Genomic DNA, 14,527 nt, shown 5'->3' with positions numbered 1-14,527 from the left:
ACTTTATATGGCTCTAGAGTTTAACATTTTACCAGCAAGTTATCCAATTTCTCTTGGATAATATGTATCACTTGACATTTCTTTTAGAATTAAGAGTTTGATTGAGTACTTTCAATGAGGACACAGAGTCTAAACATAATGTGTCAGGTATGGGTACATGGCAGTATCATGGCACACTTGGTTTCTGCATTTTGTTATACTATGATTATTACATCAGATAATTTAGAAATGGCATCAAGTACAACAAATGATACATTTCTGCTCATAATGGTTATCATATATACTTTAAAATTAGACTAGAACTCACTCTCTCCTGGTTTCTAGCTTGGCCCTTAACCACTGATTGGCTCTCCCTTTCATGTATCATATATAATATAGTTTGAATGTGTACAGCGTTTTAATTAAAAATAAATAAACGTGACTCACTAAGACCAAACTTTATTGCTTAATTATGAAGTATTGACAAAATACTAGCAATTGAACATGAAAATTACATAAACTATGAGTTTATTGTGCTGAACAAACTGTGATAATTCAGCAAGTAACAAGCAAGCAATTCAAAATCATAGACAGCAACTCTATATGAATAATAAAGCAACGAGCTAGAAAACAGTTGAGGAAAATAGAAAAAACGGTAGGTTTTTGCAAGTATATCAATTGCGCAGAAATGGCAGAAAAAAATAATGTCCAGTCTTATTTAGGAGTGACCAATGACAGCAAAGAACAGTCCTCTAAAATTTATCTCCCATAAAAATAAACTATATATATAAAAATTTTAAGATGTTCCTTCTGTTTCAATGGCCACAACGTTATTTTCAGTCTGAAAAAATGAGGTATAGAAGACCCTGAGAGGTAGTAATGTGTTTTGATTGTTCTACAATATACAGAAAAGGTAAGATTTCATCAAAGCTGTAAGCCCTTAGGAATTTGATGCCTGCCCCAATTTATCAATAACATTTAGTTCATCTCACGTTCAGAAACTCCATTATAAGGATCCTGATCCTTATAATCCTGATTCAGAGTTCCATGCAGGTAGAATTTACTTGATTTCCTTCAGTGATTCATGGTATATTCCTATGTGCACAATAGTGATTTCCTATTAGATTCACACCATTCGTTAAGATTAAAAATACATCCCTTTTCTTGGATGGAGCTTTAGTACATACTAGAGCCATGGAATTAGGGAGTATGGCCTATGCCAATGTTTCTTAACCTTGGTGACTTTACAATATTCAGACTTCAGTACCTAGAATTCCCTAGACAGCAAGGACTGCAAATCTGCAGATCATAGTCACATAGGTTGAGAAACACTCAAGCACACCATATTCTAAAGAAGCAAGGCATTTTTGGAGTCTTGACCAAGTGTTCCTCATGAGTCACTAAGCATTTTCTTCCCAATAACATCCCTTATGCGTCATGACTATTTTAAGGGATTTGTTTGAGAGGGAGGGGGTCAGTTGGCTGCACCCAGAAGGAAAAACCTGTGCACTCCCATTGTAATTTGTCTTTCAGGCCACAGTTTGAATGGTTATGATTAAGTCCCATATGAAGTTATTGTATAATTATTTACAAATTAGGTAACATTAGGACATCTAAAATAGATTTTTCTTATATGCTCTTTTTCATTGATCCCTAATGCAAGGCACTCATGTTACTGGAACTGGTGTTTGTTCTTAACAGTCAATCTTGTGAAGCAGCCAGTAAGTAGCTCTCCTTAGTTACATTTGACTAACACTAAAGTCATACCGAAGAATGTTTTCCTGAGAATCTACCCCTGGCCCAAATAATAAAACAATGTTTACTAACAGATATATCTGAGGATGAGATAGACAGACAGACAGAGGAAATAAAAAGAAAGCAATCAAATAAGTCAGAAAGTATTAATCTCTACATAAGAAGCATTTAAAATAAATCTGGTATCACATATTAAAGAAAAATCACATTTGTGAAAAAAAAATGAAAATACTTGATGAGTATTCTCATATAATCCACTAGTTTTTACACACAATTCACACACACAAACATATGCACACTTATTTGTGATTGCATTATGCAAAAAGCTGAGCTTGTTGCGTCCAACCTACAAAGATTCAAGTTTCTTTGAGGGGTGGTTTTAATATGAAACAAATTAATATGTATTCATTTCCCACAAAGCTCTTTTACAAAAATAAATCTAATAGTTGGGGGGTTTTCTGCTTGCGTTTGCTTTTCCTTTATGTTTTTGCAGCCCTTTATGTTTTTACAGTCCTAAATGTTTCAGTCTTGCCAAAAAAACAAATGTTGACAGAAACAGCAAGTTCATCCATTAATAGTCTGGAGGTAGGTCTTGTCAATCGACTAGTCCATTTCTTTTTTTAAAAAAAATCAATTGAGGTACAAACCTGGATAGTAATATTTAAACACTGCAGTTAATTATTTTTATGTCATGTAGTGTCAATGAAGAAAATTATCATTACAAACTTTATGAGCAATTTGGTACAAAAATATATTCAAGTTAATGGTATATTATATAGAAATTTAGCAGAGAAAGGCATAGCATACTTTTAAAAGAAAAATATTGTAATGCTGAAAAACATTAACAGCATTGTGTTCTTAATTGCAATTAAGTGACAAAGTAAAAAAAAGGATTGGGGGAATACAGAATTTAGGATTACTTATCCAATAGCAAGTTCTTGCAATGTATGATCATAGCAGCAAGTGTTTATATGATTGTTGAGTTCAATGTAAATAACAGAGGTAGTACTGAAAAGTGGGGTAATATTGCAGTTGTTGTTAAAAGTGCTGCTTTTTAGTAAAAATAAAAAATAAAAAATGGGGACATATAACTGGACCAACCTGCCCAGATAAATATCCTATGTCAATGTATATTGCTTAAAATTAACAAACCCACTTGAGGTACATAGTATTGGCTCTTGAATGGAGATGTATTAGTGAAGATGATAAGACCATTCCTTGAAGGAGTGGAATGGGTTGGCAGCACAGTAATAAATCAAACTAAATATCTAAATTATTTCCCTTGGTTCCAGTATGATATGATTTAAAATCATTCTGAGGTATTGTTTAAAATTCACTAAAATCCAGATTTCTGTCCTGAAAGAGTGTCTGGTGTAAGTCATTTCTAAACAACATGACAATCTCTAGAAAGCAGATTCCACCTCAGGGTGCATAAACACGTTTCCAGAGAGGGTGCTGTTGAGTTCCATTTGATATTAGTTCAGCAGATATATGTATTGCTATTATACAGAGTATCTTTGTCATTTTTTCCCTTTTGTTGCAAAGTACCTTTTTTAAACTTTTGCTTCCTGATTATCAGCTGAATTAATTGAAAGAATTAACCTTTGGTGTGTTTCAAAAGAACAGTAACATGAGAAACAAATAAGCACAAATCTAGTCCAAAGCTAACAAAATAGTATCTAATAGGGCTGGGCATACTTCAAAAATTATTTTAAAGAAGCATTTCAGATCTTCCAAAATAAACTCTTGGCTGTTCACTAAAGTTACCTATTTCTTTTTGCAAATTTCTACTCAGGCTTAAGAAATTATACAGCTATTTTAAAGATCTGACTCCCTGAAATTAGTGCGAGACAAGCATAACAGTAATTGGATAGTCATTAAAGGCCTTTGCATTTTGCTTTCAGGCTGCTTTAATGAACAGCAGAGTGTTCATTGCTGTGTTTGCATGAGGTGTGAAAGCCTCCTGAATCATTCTGAAGTATACACAATCCTAGCATATAAATCCTTATCTTTGGTGTTCTAAAGAGAAAATTCACTAAGCTAGAGGGTGGGTTTTCAGAGATGTTGTAAGAACTAGTGTCAAACATCAGTCCTTCCAATTTAAATGCCCATGGTAATTAATATTTTAAAATAGTTATATATAGGCAGTGCAGTGAACAACTTGAAAACTGCTTCTAAGATTTACTGACCCATTCACCCTTACTTAGCAGCTCAAACTATTAGTAGGTTAAAGAAAAATAAGAGAAAACAGTAAGTATATGTTGAGTTGCTAATCTGTGCCCCAGTGTTACAGCAGTTTCACAAAACCTGGGACAATGAAGGGATGCAATAACAATTAATAATAAGTCCTTTTTAAGGTTATGTGGATTCCTTCCCTCCTCCCCACCTAAGCCAAAGTAGAAGATTGTGGAAACAGAAGCAAGTGGTCATGGCAGTGTCTTCTCCCTTCAAAAGATCCAACTGCTGATGAGGTAGAAATAGAAAGGTCTGGTTTTCTAATCATCTTCTGCTGATTCTTGTGAGGATGTCTCTTCAGGTTGATCCTGGAATGAGCAATCAGAGCAATAAATTAATTATACAACTATTGAAAATACTTTAAGTTGAAGTTACTGAGTCAGTTCAAATAACAGTATTTTAGACTTATATATACTGCTTTACAGCCCTCTCTAGAGTCAGCATATTGCCACCAACAATTTTGGTACTCACTTTACCCATCTTGGGAGGATGGAAGGCTGAGTCAGCCTTGAGCCTGCTGAGATTTGAACTGTCAAATTAACTGTCAGTAAAAATAACCTGCAGTACTCCACTCTAACCATTGTGCCACCATAGCTCACTAAGCTCACATAGCTCACTCATATCTTACTAAGAGTGAGATATTCTCAGAACTTATGTCTGTATCTGCTTCCTTCTTTGCCTTGCAGTATGAAATATAAACCAGGAATTCATTATCAATAACCTTCTCAGAATTATTCAGACTTACTCAGAATGTGATAGTCAAGTTTCAAAGTATAACTGAGTTCACACAAACATGGAAGTCATGGCTTGTTTTAGGTTGTTGAAGAAGTCACAAAGACTGTGTTATGGATGACCAAGGAATATGAATTGTGGCTATATTTTAAGATGTGAGCCAATGCAAAACTAACAATGGATTCTCTCTTGGGGAGGGGGGAAAGGAAACTATGATTGAATTAATTCGGAGTGGTGCAGCAGGTAGAGAGCTGTACTGCAGGCCACTGAAGCAGACTGTAGATCTGTAGGTCAGCGGTTCAAATCTCATCACCGGCGCAAGGTTGACTCAGCCTTCCATCCTTCTGAGGTGGATAAAATGAGGACCCGGATTGTGGGGGCAATATGCTGGCTCTGTTAAAAAGTGCTATTGCTAACATGTTGTAAGCCACCCTGAGTCTAAGGAGAAGGGCAGCATAAAAATCGAATGAATGAATGAATGAATGAATGAATAATTCCTTTGCTCATGTTACACAAATCAAAGGGGCTGCAAAGTCATTAACATCTTAACTCATTAGGAATTAGTTTGTGCTGTTTTAAAACTGTTTTACATAAGTACCAGAATTTAGAGACATTTTTCACAATTAATTTCTGCAACTGGAGGTGTTGTTTCAATTGTAAACTTTAGATCATGCCATTCCCATATTGGTCCTTTTAAATGATTCCAAATATGTAAATATGTAACAAGTCCACAGAGAAATGTGTAAAAAATTTCAGTTTTCAGATTAAAGAAGAGGCATGTGTATCTCATGTGCATTGTTCTCTTGATATTAATCACATCTTCAGGACTTTTCAACATACGAAGTATTTTACTGGGCTTATCTCATTTATTCACTCAGCTAAGAATCCTGGGAAGCAGGTTATGCTGGGAAATGAAAAGCTGCCCAAGGCCACCCAACAAGCTTCAGAGCTAAGTGTGGATTTGAACTTTGGCCTCTCATATCCCAACCTCTCACACCACACATGAGAGCACAATAGTCTTCCAGTTCAGCTGTTACTGAAATTTTTAACCAAACACCACACTAACATTATGCCTAAAGCTTAAAACACATGTAAGCATAATAACTCTGTTTTGGGAGGCAATGTCTAAAATCTAGGTTAATGTACAAAACCAGAAACTGTCGGAGGTCTGTTTTGCTATGTCTTTCATTCTTAGCCCCAGTCTCTCCCCTCCCCCTTTGGTTTTAAAATATGTAGAGCCATCTTTTGACCTTGCTCCACTGTGCCATTGTTTTTACACTCCTTATTCAATTAATGTGCAATACCTTTCAGGATACGGGTGGTAAAGTGGAGACAATAAACACTGCTGATAAAAGGGGCTGTTAGGGAGAAGTTGATTTTTATCAAATTCTGCACATCATCTTGTAAGACAGCATGTGAAAAAGATCTAGGGTGAATAGGTAAACATTTACCCATATAGCAAACTGAGACCTTTTAACAATGACCAGCTTATAACAGTCTTCATACTTTAATAGATTTGATTTTCCACATGGCTTCATTTTGTCTGGGTGGCTAGCTGACACAATTTATAACTCTCTTCCTTTCCCAGGCCACTGCAGTACACCACTCAGCAAAGCCTGAGGTACAGCTTGTCTGCATTATGTGACCAAACTTCCATTCATTAGTGTTTGAAACACTTCAGCTGTGAAGGGGATGCTAAATGCTACCATGTGTGACACTACTGCACAAGAGCAGCATGGCGAGAAAAAAACAACAGTAGGCTTTAATCATAGGCCATTGCTTTCTGCAATCCTTTTTCAAAAGGTTTCAAACATTCACCCCCCCCCAAAAAAAAAGGCTTGAAAAAAGCTGTAAATCCAGGGAATAAACACAAGTACAAATGAATGGATGACAGCTTAAAAAATATAACCATAGCAGCATCAAGTCATGAGATTTCACACTGGTTTTGTTTAGTCTGCTCTGGGTTATGTGGGAAATGGGGAAAGCATGAAGCAAAAAGGCCCCCCTGCTAAACTGTGGGCCTCAAATATTTAAGCCAGTAGGTTTATACCTCTTGACTAGGAAACAGGCCATGACCCTGAGATGGTCTCTGGAGAATGAGGCACAAAGAAAGATGTAGCATGATCAAAGCCATGGACAGGCGAAAGAGAGGGAAGCCAAGTGTCAGCTAACCTCTGGCCTTATTTTTTCAATTAATATTTAAATTACAAAAAGGCAGTCAACTATTGCAAAGATATAGCATTTTCCACAATCTCATTTTCAGTCACATTCATGCTCTCAGTCACATTCATGCTCCTATATATTCTATGAATACGTAGAAATTCTGGTTGATATTAATGAGATACTGTTTATTATTTCAACTTATTTCCTAGACTTTTAAAAATATTTCACAACTACAGTATTGTCCAAAGTATTAAGTTGGGAATTTTTGACTTGCTGTCAAAAGGACTCAACTAAATTACTCATTACTTCCTCTTTTTTTGCTGGCATTGCTAGCTGTTCTGTTGTGTTTCTGTTTCAGCTGTTCTGATCTTCATAACTGCCTCCAGACATCATCAATGGAAGTGACATTTTATGCTTAGCCATTGGATTACTGTTACTGGACTACAAAAAAAACAAAACAAAAAACCAGATCATGACTAAATGGGGGGAGGGGCAGGAAGTTAGATATGTCTGTATCTCTTTGATACCAATTAGTGGTCTTTCAGATTTTTCCAACCCAGAATTCCTAGCCTTTGAATGGTCACCAGCACCCAAACCTATTGCATTTTCTATTATCTATTTTCAAATATATGCAATAATTCTTTCAGTCTATTTATCTTGTGTGCAGACTCTCAAAGAATCTTAGGTGACAAAAATCTGAGCAGAGAGTTGTTCACATACTAGTTGGGGGGTCCTGTTGTAGCACTAGTATACATTTAACTAGTGTACAGGAAATCTCAAGGCTCACAAGAATTCTTGAAATAACTTTGGCTCACAAGATATCCCCCAACTTCCCCACATGCAGGTAAAGCAGAAAGAACTGTCACCTGGTAATGGTGGTATGCATGTGTGTGTATAGACACATTGTTGTTTTTATGATTCAGGAGTTAGTTCTTTTATGTATGATGGTTATCCGGAAAGTAAGATTGCAAGGCACATAGCTTTCACGGGGAATGTTCACGGGGGAAGTTACTAGCCGCCCCGAGTCTACGGAGAGGGACGGCATACAAATCTAATAAATAAATAAATAAATCCTGTAGCGGGAAGCCAGCGGAAGAGAACAAGCAGTGCCAGTGGTCAGTAGATCATTGACTGGTGTTGTGGTGAAGGTTAGAGATGAGTGTCCGCATTCCATTTCCGTCCAAGTGCGAAGTGTGCACTGTAATACGCTACCTGAAGGCTAAGGGAATGAATGCTGCTTCGATGGGTGCCCAAGATGTTTACTGAAGCACACAAAATTGACAGAGTCAGTGCCGCCTGAGAATTTCTTGACCATTTCGAGATTGAAGGCGAGGCTTTTCTCAACTGTATAGTGACGAGAGATGAAACTTGGGCTTATCACCATACTCCAGAGAGCAAATGTCAATCAATGCAGTGGCGCCATACCCATTCTTCTTCATCCAAAAAATTCAAAATTCAGCAAATGCCGAGAAAAATCTTGGCCACCCATCACGCACAAATCTTGGGCACACACCACAGCAACGTTCATGCCTTAGCATTTAGGTAATATATTACAGCACACACTTTGCACTTGGAGGGAAATGGAATAAGGATGGTCATCTCTAACCTTCACCACAATGTCAGTCGATGAACTACTGACCACTGGCACTGCTCGTTTTCTTCTGCTGGCTTCCTGCTACATGATAGTACAGTGGTACCTCGAGATACGAGTTTAATTCGTTCCGGACCTGGGCTCTTAAGTCGAGCAGCTCTTATCTCGAATGACTTTTCCCCATAGGAATTAATGTAAATAATTTTAATTGGTTCCAGCCCTCAAAAAACTCACAAAGTTAGTCTAAATTATGCAGAAAGACATGTTTTTAATGAAGAAATGTACATGTACATATAAATGAATAATGAAGTTTCTTTCACTTAACTTGTAAACTTTCTTAAACTTTTAAATTTGCATATGTTCAACTTCTCTGCCACCCAATCCTGTAGGACAGAGGTCCCCAACCCTTTTTGCACCAGGGACCGGCTTTAAGCGATCAAGAGAGGAATGGGTGAATGAATGGACGGAGGGTGGGAAGGAAGGAAGGAAAGAGGGAAGGGACAGGAACAGAGGAAGGAAGCAAGGAAACTTATGAAAGGGGAGAGTAAGAGAGGAATGAGTGAAAGAAGGGAGTGAGGGAGGAAAGAAGGGAGGAAGGAGAAGGAAAGCAAGAAATGGAGGGAGAGAAAGAAAGAAAGAAAGAAAGGGAGAAGGGACAGAACAGAGGAAGGAAGCAAGGAAACTTATGAAAGGGGAGAGTAAGAGAGGAAGGACTGAAGGAAGGGAGGGAGGGAAGAAGGTGGGAAGGAGAAAGAAAAGAAGAAATAGAGGAAGGGAAGGTAAAAGAGAGAAAGAAAAAGAGCAAGAAAGAAAGAAAGAAAGAAAGAAAGAAAGAAAGGGGGAAGGGACAGGAACAGAGGAAGGAAGCAAGGAAACTTATGAAAGGGGAGAGTAAGAGAGGAATGAGTGAAGGGAGGGAGGGAGGGAAGAAGGTGGGAAGGAGAAAGAAAAGAAGAAATAGAGGAAGGGAAGGTAAAAGAGAGAAAGAAAAAGAGCAAGAAAGAAAGCTGCAAGCACCCCCCCGAGCCCCCCAGGCCGGCTGCAACCTTTTAAAACACGCGCGCCGCTTCGCAGCTGTCTCCTGAAGCCGAACGCGGAAGTTAGCGTTTGGCTTCAGGAGACAGCTCCTTGGCGCTTGTATCTCGAATTTGGGCTTGTAAGTAGAACAAAAATATCTCTCCCCTCCCAGCTCTTATCTCGAGTTGCTCTTAAGTAGAGCAGCTCTTATGTCGGGGTTCCACTGTAATACCAACATCCCCAACAAGAGCTATGTGCTTTGTAATCTTACTTTCCTGATAACCCTCATATTATTCACATGAAGGGGAAAACAGGAAATTTAAGCCTTGTCTGTAGACAGCCATATGTTCACATTGATGTTTCAAAATAAATAATAAACTTTTGCATGATCTGATACAGATTCAAATTGCATCTGAGCAATTTTAAATGCAATCTGTGAATGTAAACTACAGTCTAATTTTGTCAGCCAATTATAAGGATCCAAAAACATGCAAGTTATCAAGGTTTTCACATATCATTAAGTAAGAGGTTCATGCATCAAAAGGGTGGTGATAGGATATTGACTTAAAGTCATAAGTTTTGGACTCAATGGCCTAAACAACGTTTTTTAAATTGTACAATTCTTTGAAATTGTATAATTTCTAAAATAAATTGATATAAATGATTCAGGAGGACAATAAGTCAAGAAGAATAAACACAACTGCATTCTGCCTATATCATCTACAACACAAATACTAGGGCAACCAAGCTTACTTCCATCCCAAAATAAAGTTTGACCCTGGATTAACATCTCTTTGTGGGATTCCCTTTAATTCTTAACTACTGCAGCTATCTTTAGAAAGTAAATGTTTCTAATTTGTTTTTACCACATCTGCTCTCAATATGGCTACTGCAGGATTATACAACAAAATGGGTCTTTGGAAAGATATATCTTGTGATTAAGGGTCAGACTAGATGGGGGAGAAAAGACACAACGTTAGTTACTGCTCCTATGTATATATAACTAGGAGTGTCTATGGAGATTCTCAGTAATCCAGTCATGATTTTTCCAAACGTGCTTTTTCAAGAGGCAACTAGTCTTTCTTATTTTTCTTTGAAGAGGTTTCGCTTCTCATCCAAGAAGCTTCTTCAGCTCTGACTGGATAGTGGGGAATGGAAGGATTTCTATTCCTTGCACACATCTGGTCAATTCTTTTAGAGATTTGTTGATGTCACTTGGAGTTTTATCTATGTTCCCAGGGTCACCTGAGTATGTCTGCATACATACATTCAAACTGAAGCACAAATGGTTTCTGCAATTGCATTTTTTTGGAAAAACCACTAATCTATTCATACTTCTGCACTATTCGAAGGGTGTTAATCCCAAAATGCATAGCTAATTTCCAGTGACGTTTAGCAATGTACTTTGGGATGAACACCCTTCAAATAGTGCGAGAGTATGAATGGATTTCCAGAAAAAATTGCAGACTACAGGACCCACTTGGGCTTCAGTTTGAGATGTAGACACTACTTAGGTGATCTTGAGGACACAGATAAACATCCAAGTGGCCTCAACGACTCTCAAAACAAATGCAAATGACCAGCTGTCTGCAAGGGATATACATTCTTCCATTCCTCACCATCCAGTCAGAGCTGAATAAACTTCTTGAATAAGAAGTGAAACCTCTTCAAAGAAAAACAAGAAAGTCTGGTTGCATCTTGGAAAAAACACCTTTGGGACATAGGACTAGGAAAAAGATCTGTTGAGCTCCAACTATTTACTTGATGTTAAATATGCTTAGAATTGGATTTCAAGATTGCTGAGCTGCATGTATCAAAGAGGTGGGAGGCACATTTTATGCACTAAAACCCTCTCCACATATCTCCCATCAAATGTTAAAGAAATTGCTTTGAAGTTAAAGAGAAAGAGATTGAACATCTAAAGCCAAATGCTATGCACACCTCATTAGGACTTAGCTATGTGAAGACTAAGCTGTCCCTTTCTAGTCAAGCCTGCTTACCCATTGGAAAGGAGGCTCCAGAAATGTAGATAAAAGAACTTGCAAAGTGGAAATGTGCAGTGACATTATTTTGAGTCAAGAAAAGTTTCCTAATATTGAACAGCTCACAACATTACATAGTCTTCATAACAGATAAAAATAAAGAACTGCTACAACAGGCTATAATCACATTCTTGCCGGTTGAACAAGAGAAACTGTTTTTAAGTGAGTGCAGGAAACATTTTCCTGTTTGTATATTGAATTAGTTTTGATGTTATAAATTATGACCATAGCTATAATTGCTTAAAGAATGATCAGGGGAAAGGTATATCCGAGATCCACGACTGCCTCAAGTGACATGTTCATGAAGAATTTGGATAGTGTGTTATCGTATTTCAATTTGGAAAGGGACAGTGTTTTTGATGTCAAAAACCATACAATGTGAACACCACAACAAATCACAATAAGAATAATGACAAACATGTGAGATATCATCATGTAAACACCGCAATTAAGTATTTTGGTAAAGAGAGAAACAAGTACACAATATGTTGCATATATGTGATATTGTTATGCATTTATTGTCATTCACCACTCCTTAAGAGCTCTAAATGCTTTTTGAAATAGCTGACTTGCTTTGACATTTGTCCCACAGACATTTGGACCAGAAAAAAAAAGCACCAAAGTATGCTTTTGTCCTACACTGGTGTAAGCGATAGTCAAGCATACACATTTGTTAAGTTGTACCATTGTCTGACTAGCTTAGAACTATCTACTTTTTCTTTTTTAATAAAGTGTGTGACAAGAAAAGAAATAAGATGTTTTCCAGTGCTTACTAGATGATCCTGTGTGAAAAGATGCTGGGGACTGAACTTGAGTCCATTTATCTGCAAAGTAAATAATGTCCCAGAGCTATGTATCAGCGCTTCACTTTAAATTATTGATGATGGGCAGAAAGGCAGCCCACTCTTTACATAATTTCCTTCTAATAGTTTGTTGGGTTGGAAAGCTTAAAAATAGCCCTGTCAACTGGTTGATAGCTTTCAGTTCACTCAGAGCAGTAGTGCTTTTTATCACTAATGGAAAGAGGTTTCAGAATAACTACATCGTGTGGGGTAAATTTTATAATTGGATTGATGGAAAGAAGAGAATAGAATAGAATAACTGTAAATTTAAAGAAAAATGGAAAAACCGAAGATACAGAAATGTAACTGTAAATATGTTTTTCACATTTGATGTTTTTGTTGCACATTGCTTTTCTTTTTGTTGTTCTGCTGTTTCTGTTTTCAAAAAAAATAATTAAAAAAATAAATAAAGAAGTCAAAACACCTAAACATCTGTATTCATAAATATTTCAATGTACAGTATGTTAAATTAAGTTTTTATTCTTCCAGATAATCAAGACTATTCATTTATTTACATCCAAATACCAAAATAAGTGTACAGTAGATAAATAATACCGATAAGAGAGGGAGGGAGGGAGGGAGGGAGGGAGAGAGAATATGAATTTCTCTAAGGCCTCTCTCTCTTTATGTGTGTGTGTTAGAGAAAGGCCTGCACAAGAGGTCTTTGTTGCAATGGATTCAGGCCTTATAGCTGCCTTTCTTCAGATCCAAGTCAAGGACTATTTGCTCACCATTAAGGCCTAGGAAAGGCAACATGATGAGAAATTCTGTAGAGAAGCCACTATAGGCAAAATACTTGGCTATACACGTTTCCTACAATACAGTTAACAACAGCAACAAAACAGACTGAGCGAAAAGCCCAACCCAAAGACTGGTTGTACTCAACAGATCCTCATGCAAACTTTAACAGGGGCAAAGCCAAATTCCAAGCAGTGAAATGTGTTTAACAAGTAAAATTCTTAAATATTTGACTGCAATGCATTCAAGTTTTTACAGACAGACCTTTTCTGTCTATAAAATGAAGTCAGCACCTTTGCTTACAAGCACTTGGTAGCAACAGCTGGGAAGAATATACAGTAGTACCTCTAGATACGAGCGTGTATTGCTATTTCATCAGGCAGAACTCAATATAGATTTGAAGGAATCTGGGAAAGGTTGAGAGATAGAAATTGATATCACTACACAGTGAAGGATTGAAAATAGATTCCCAAATACTTATATTACATTACTTACATTAAGAGTTTGCACAAAGGTTAATAAATAAGATATTTCTTTTTCAGCCTACTTGATTTCAAGTTCTACATGAAAACAAGGTGTCAACTGAATTGCTCTTAGTCTTTTGACACTTATGTCTCTTCTCTTCTTCCATTACTCTCCCCCAGATGGAAATAGGGTTGTTGTTTAGGTTTGGGGGGGGGGATCAACCTACTTAGAAAGAACATATTTACTTCCATTGTAGTATTCAAATATCTTATAAATACAGTAGTACCTCTACCTAAGAATGCCTCTACTTAAGAACTTTTCTGGATAAGATTTTTTTGCCTCTTCTCAAGAACCATTTTCTACTTAAGAACCCAAGCCCGGAAAAATTTCCTAAGAAATTTGAGAGTGGCACAAAGGCCCGGCCAGTTTCCTGCCATTCCCCCTTTATTCCCGGCTTTTCGCTGGTGCTTAAGGAGGCTTTGGCAGTCCAGAGCGAACGGAGCGTTTTCCTTTCTCTGGACACTTGGAGAGGGAATAAACTACTTCGCTGTGGTGACTCCTTTGTGCTGGATACGCCCAGTGTGAGGTTGCTTCCCGGAGCTCTGGGAGGCAAAAGGGGGCGCTTTGCCCCGGCCAGATCAACTCGGCTTCAGCCAAACTGAGGAGTCACCACAGTGAAGGAAAGGCGCCGGCTACAAAGCGAGAGAGCAAGAGGAGAGGGGAGACCTTCAGTATGGGAAGAAACAGGTAGCAGCAGCAGCATGGGAAGGAACAGGTAGCAGCAGCAGTATGGGAAGGAACAGGTAGCAACAGCAGCAACAACCACCTTTTGGTCAAAGGAGCAGGAGATTCCCCCCTCTCTCCCCTCTGGGTTTCTCTCTCTGGCGCAAAGTTAAAGTTTTGAATTTTTTTGATTCCCCTCATGTCACCTTCCTTCGGCAGCAACTGTCCTCCTCCTCTTCTTTCTC

General features: G+C 37.7%; 1 protein-coding gene across 2 annotated transcripts in view; it reads right to left on the bottom strand.

The window, feature by feature from the left end:
* Positions 1-422: 422 nt before the first annotated feature.
* HMGA2 (high mobility group AT-hook 2) overlaps positions 423-14,527 on the bottom strand; it is a 356,638-nt gene continuing 342,533 nt past the window's right edge. For both annotated transcript variants that reach the window (XM_070755647.1, XM_070755650.1), the window contains one exon: positions 423-4,277. In XM_070755647.1, coding sequence (XP_070611748.1) covers positions 4,230-4,277 — 48 coding nt within the window. In that variant the 3' untranslated portion in view covers positions 423-4,229. The remainder of the gene's footprint in view (positions 4,278-14,527) is intronic.

The sequence above is a fragment of the Erythrolamprus reginae genome, chromosome 6 (assembly GCF_031021105.1).
Source record: "Erythrolamprus reginae isolate rEryReg1 chromosome 6, rEryReg1.hap1, whole genome shotgun sequence".
NCBI classification, from domain to species: Eukaryota; Metazoa; Chordata; class Lepidosauria; order Squamata; family Dipsadidae; genus Erythrolamprus; species Erythrolamprus reginae.
Note: the sequence above shows the minus strand (reverse complement) of the source record. Positions and strands in the feature narration are given on the sequence as shown.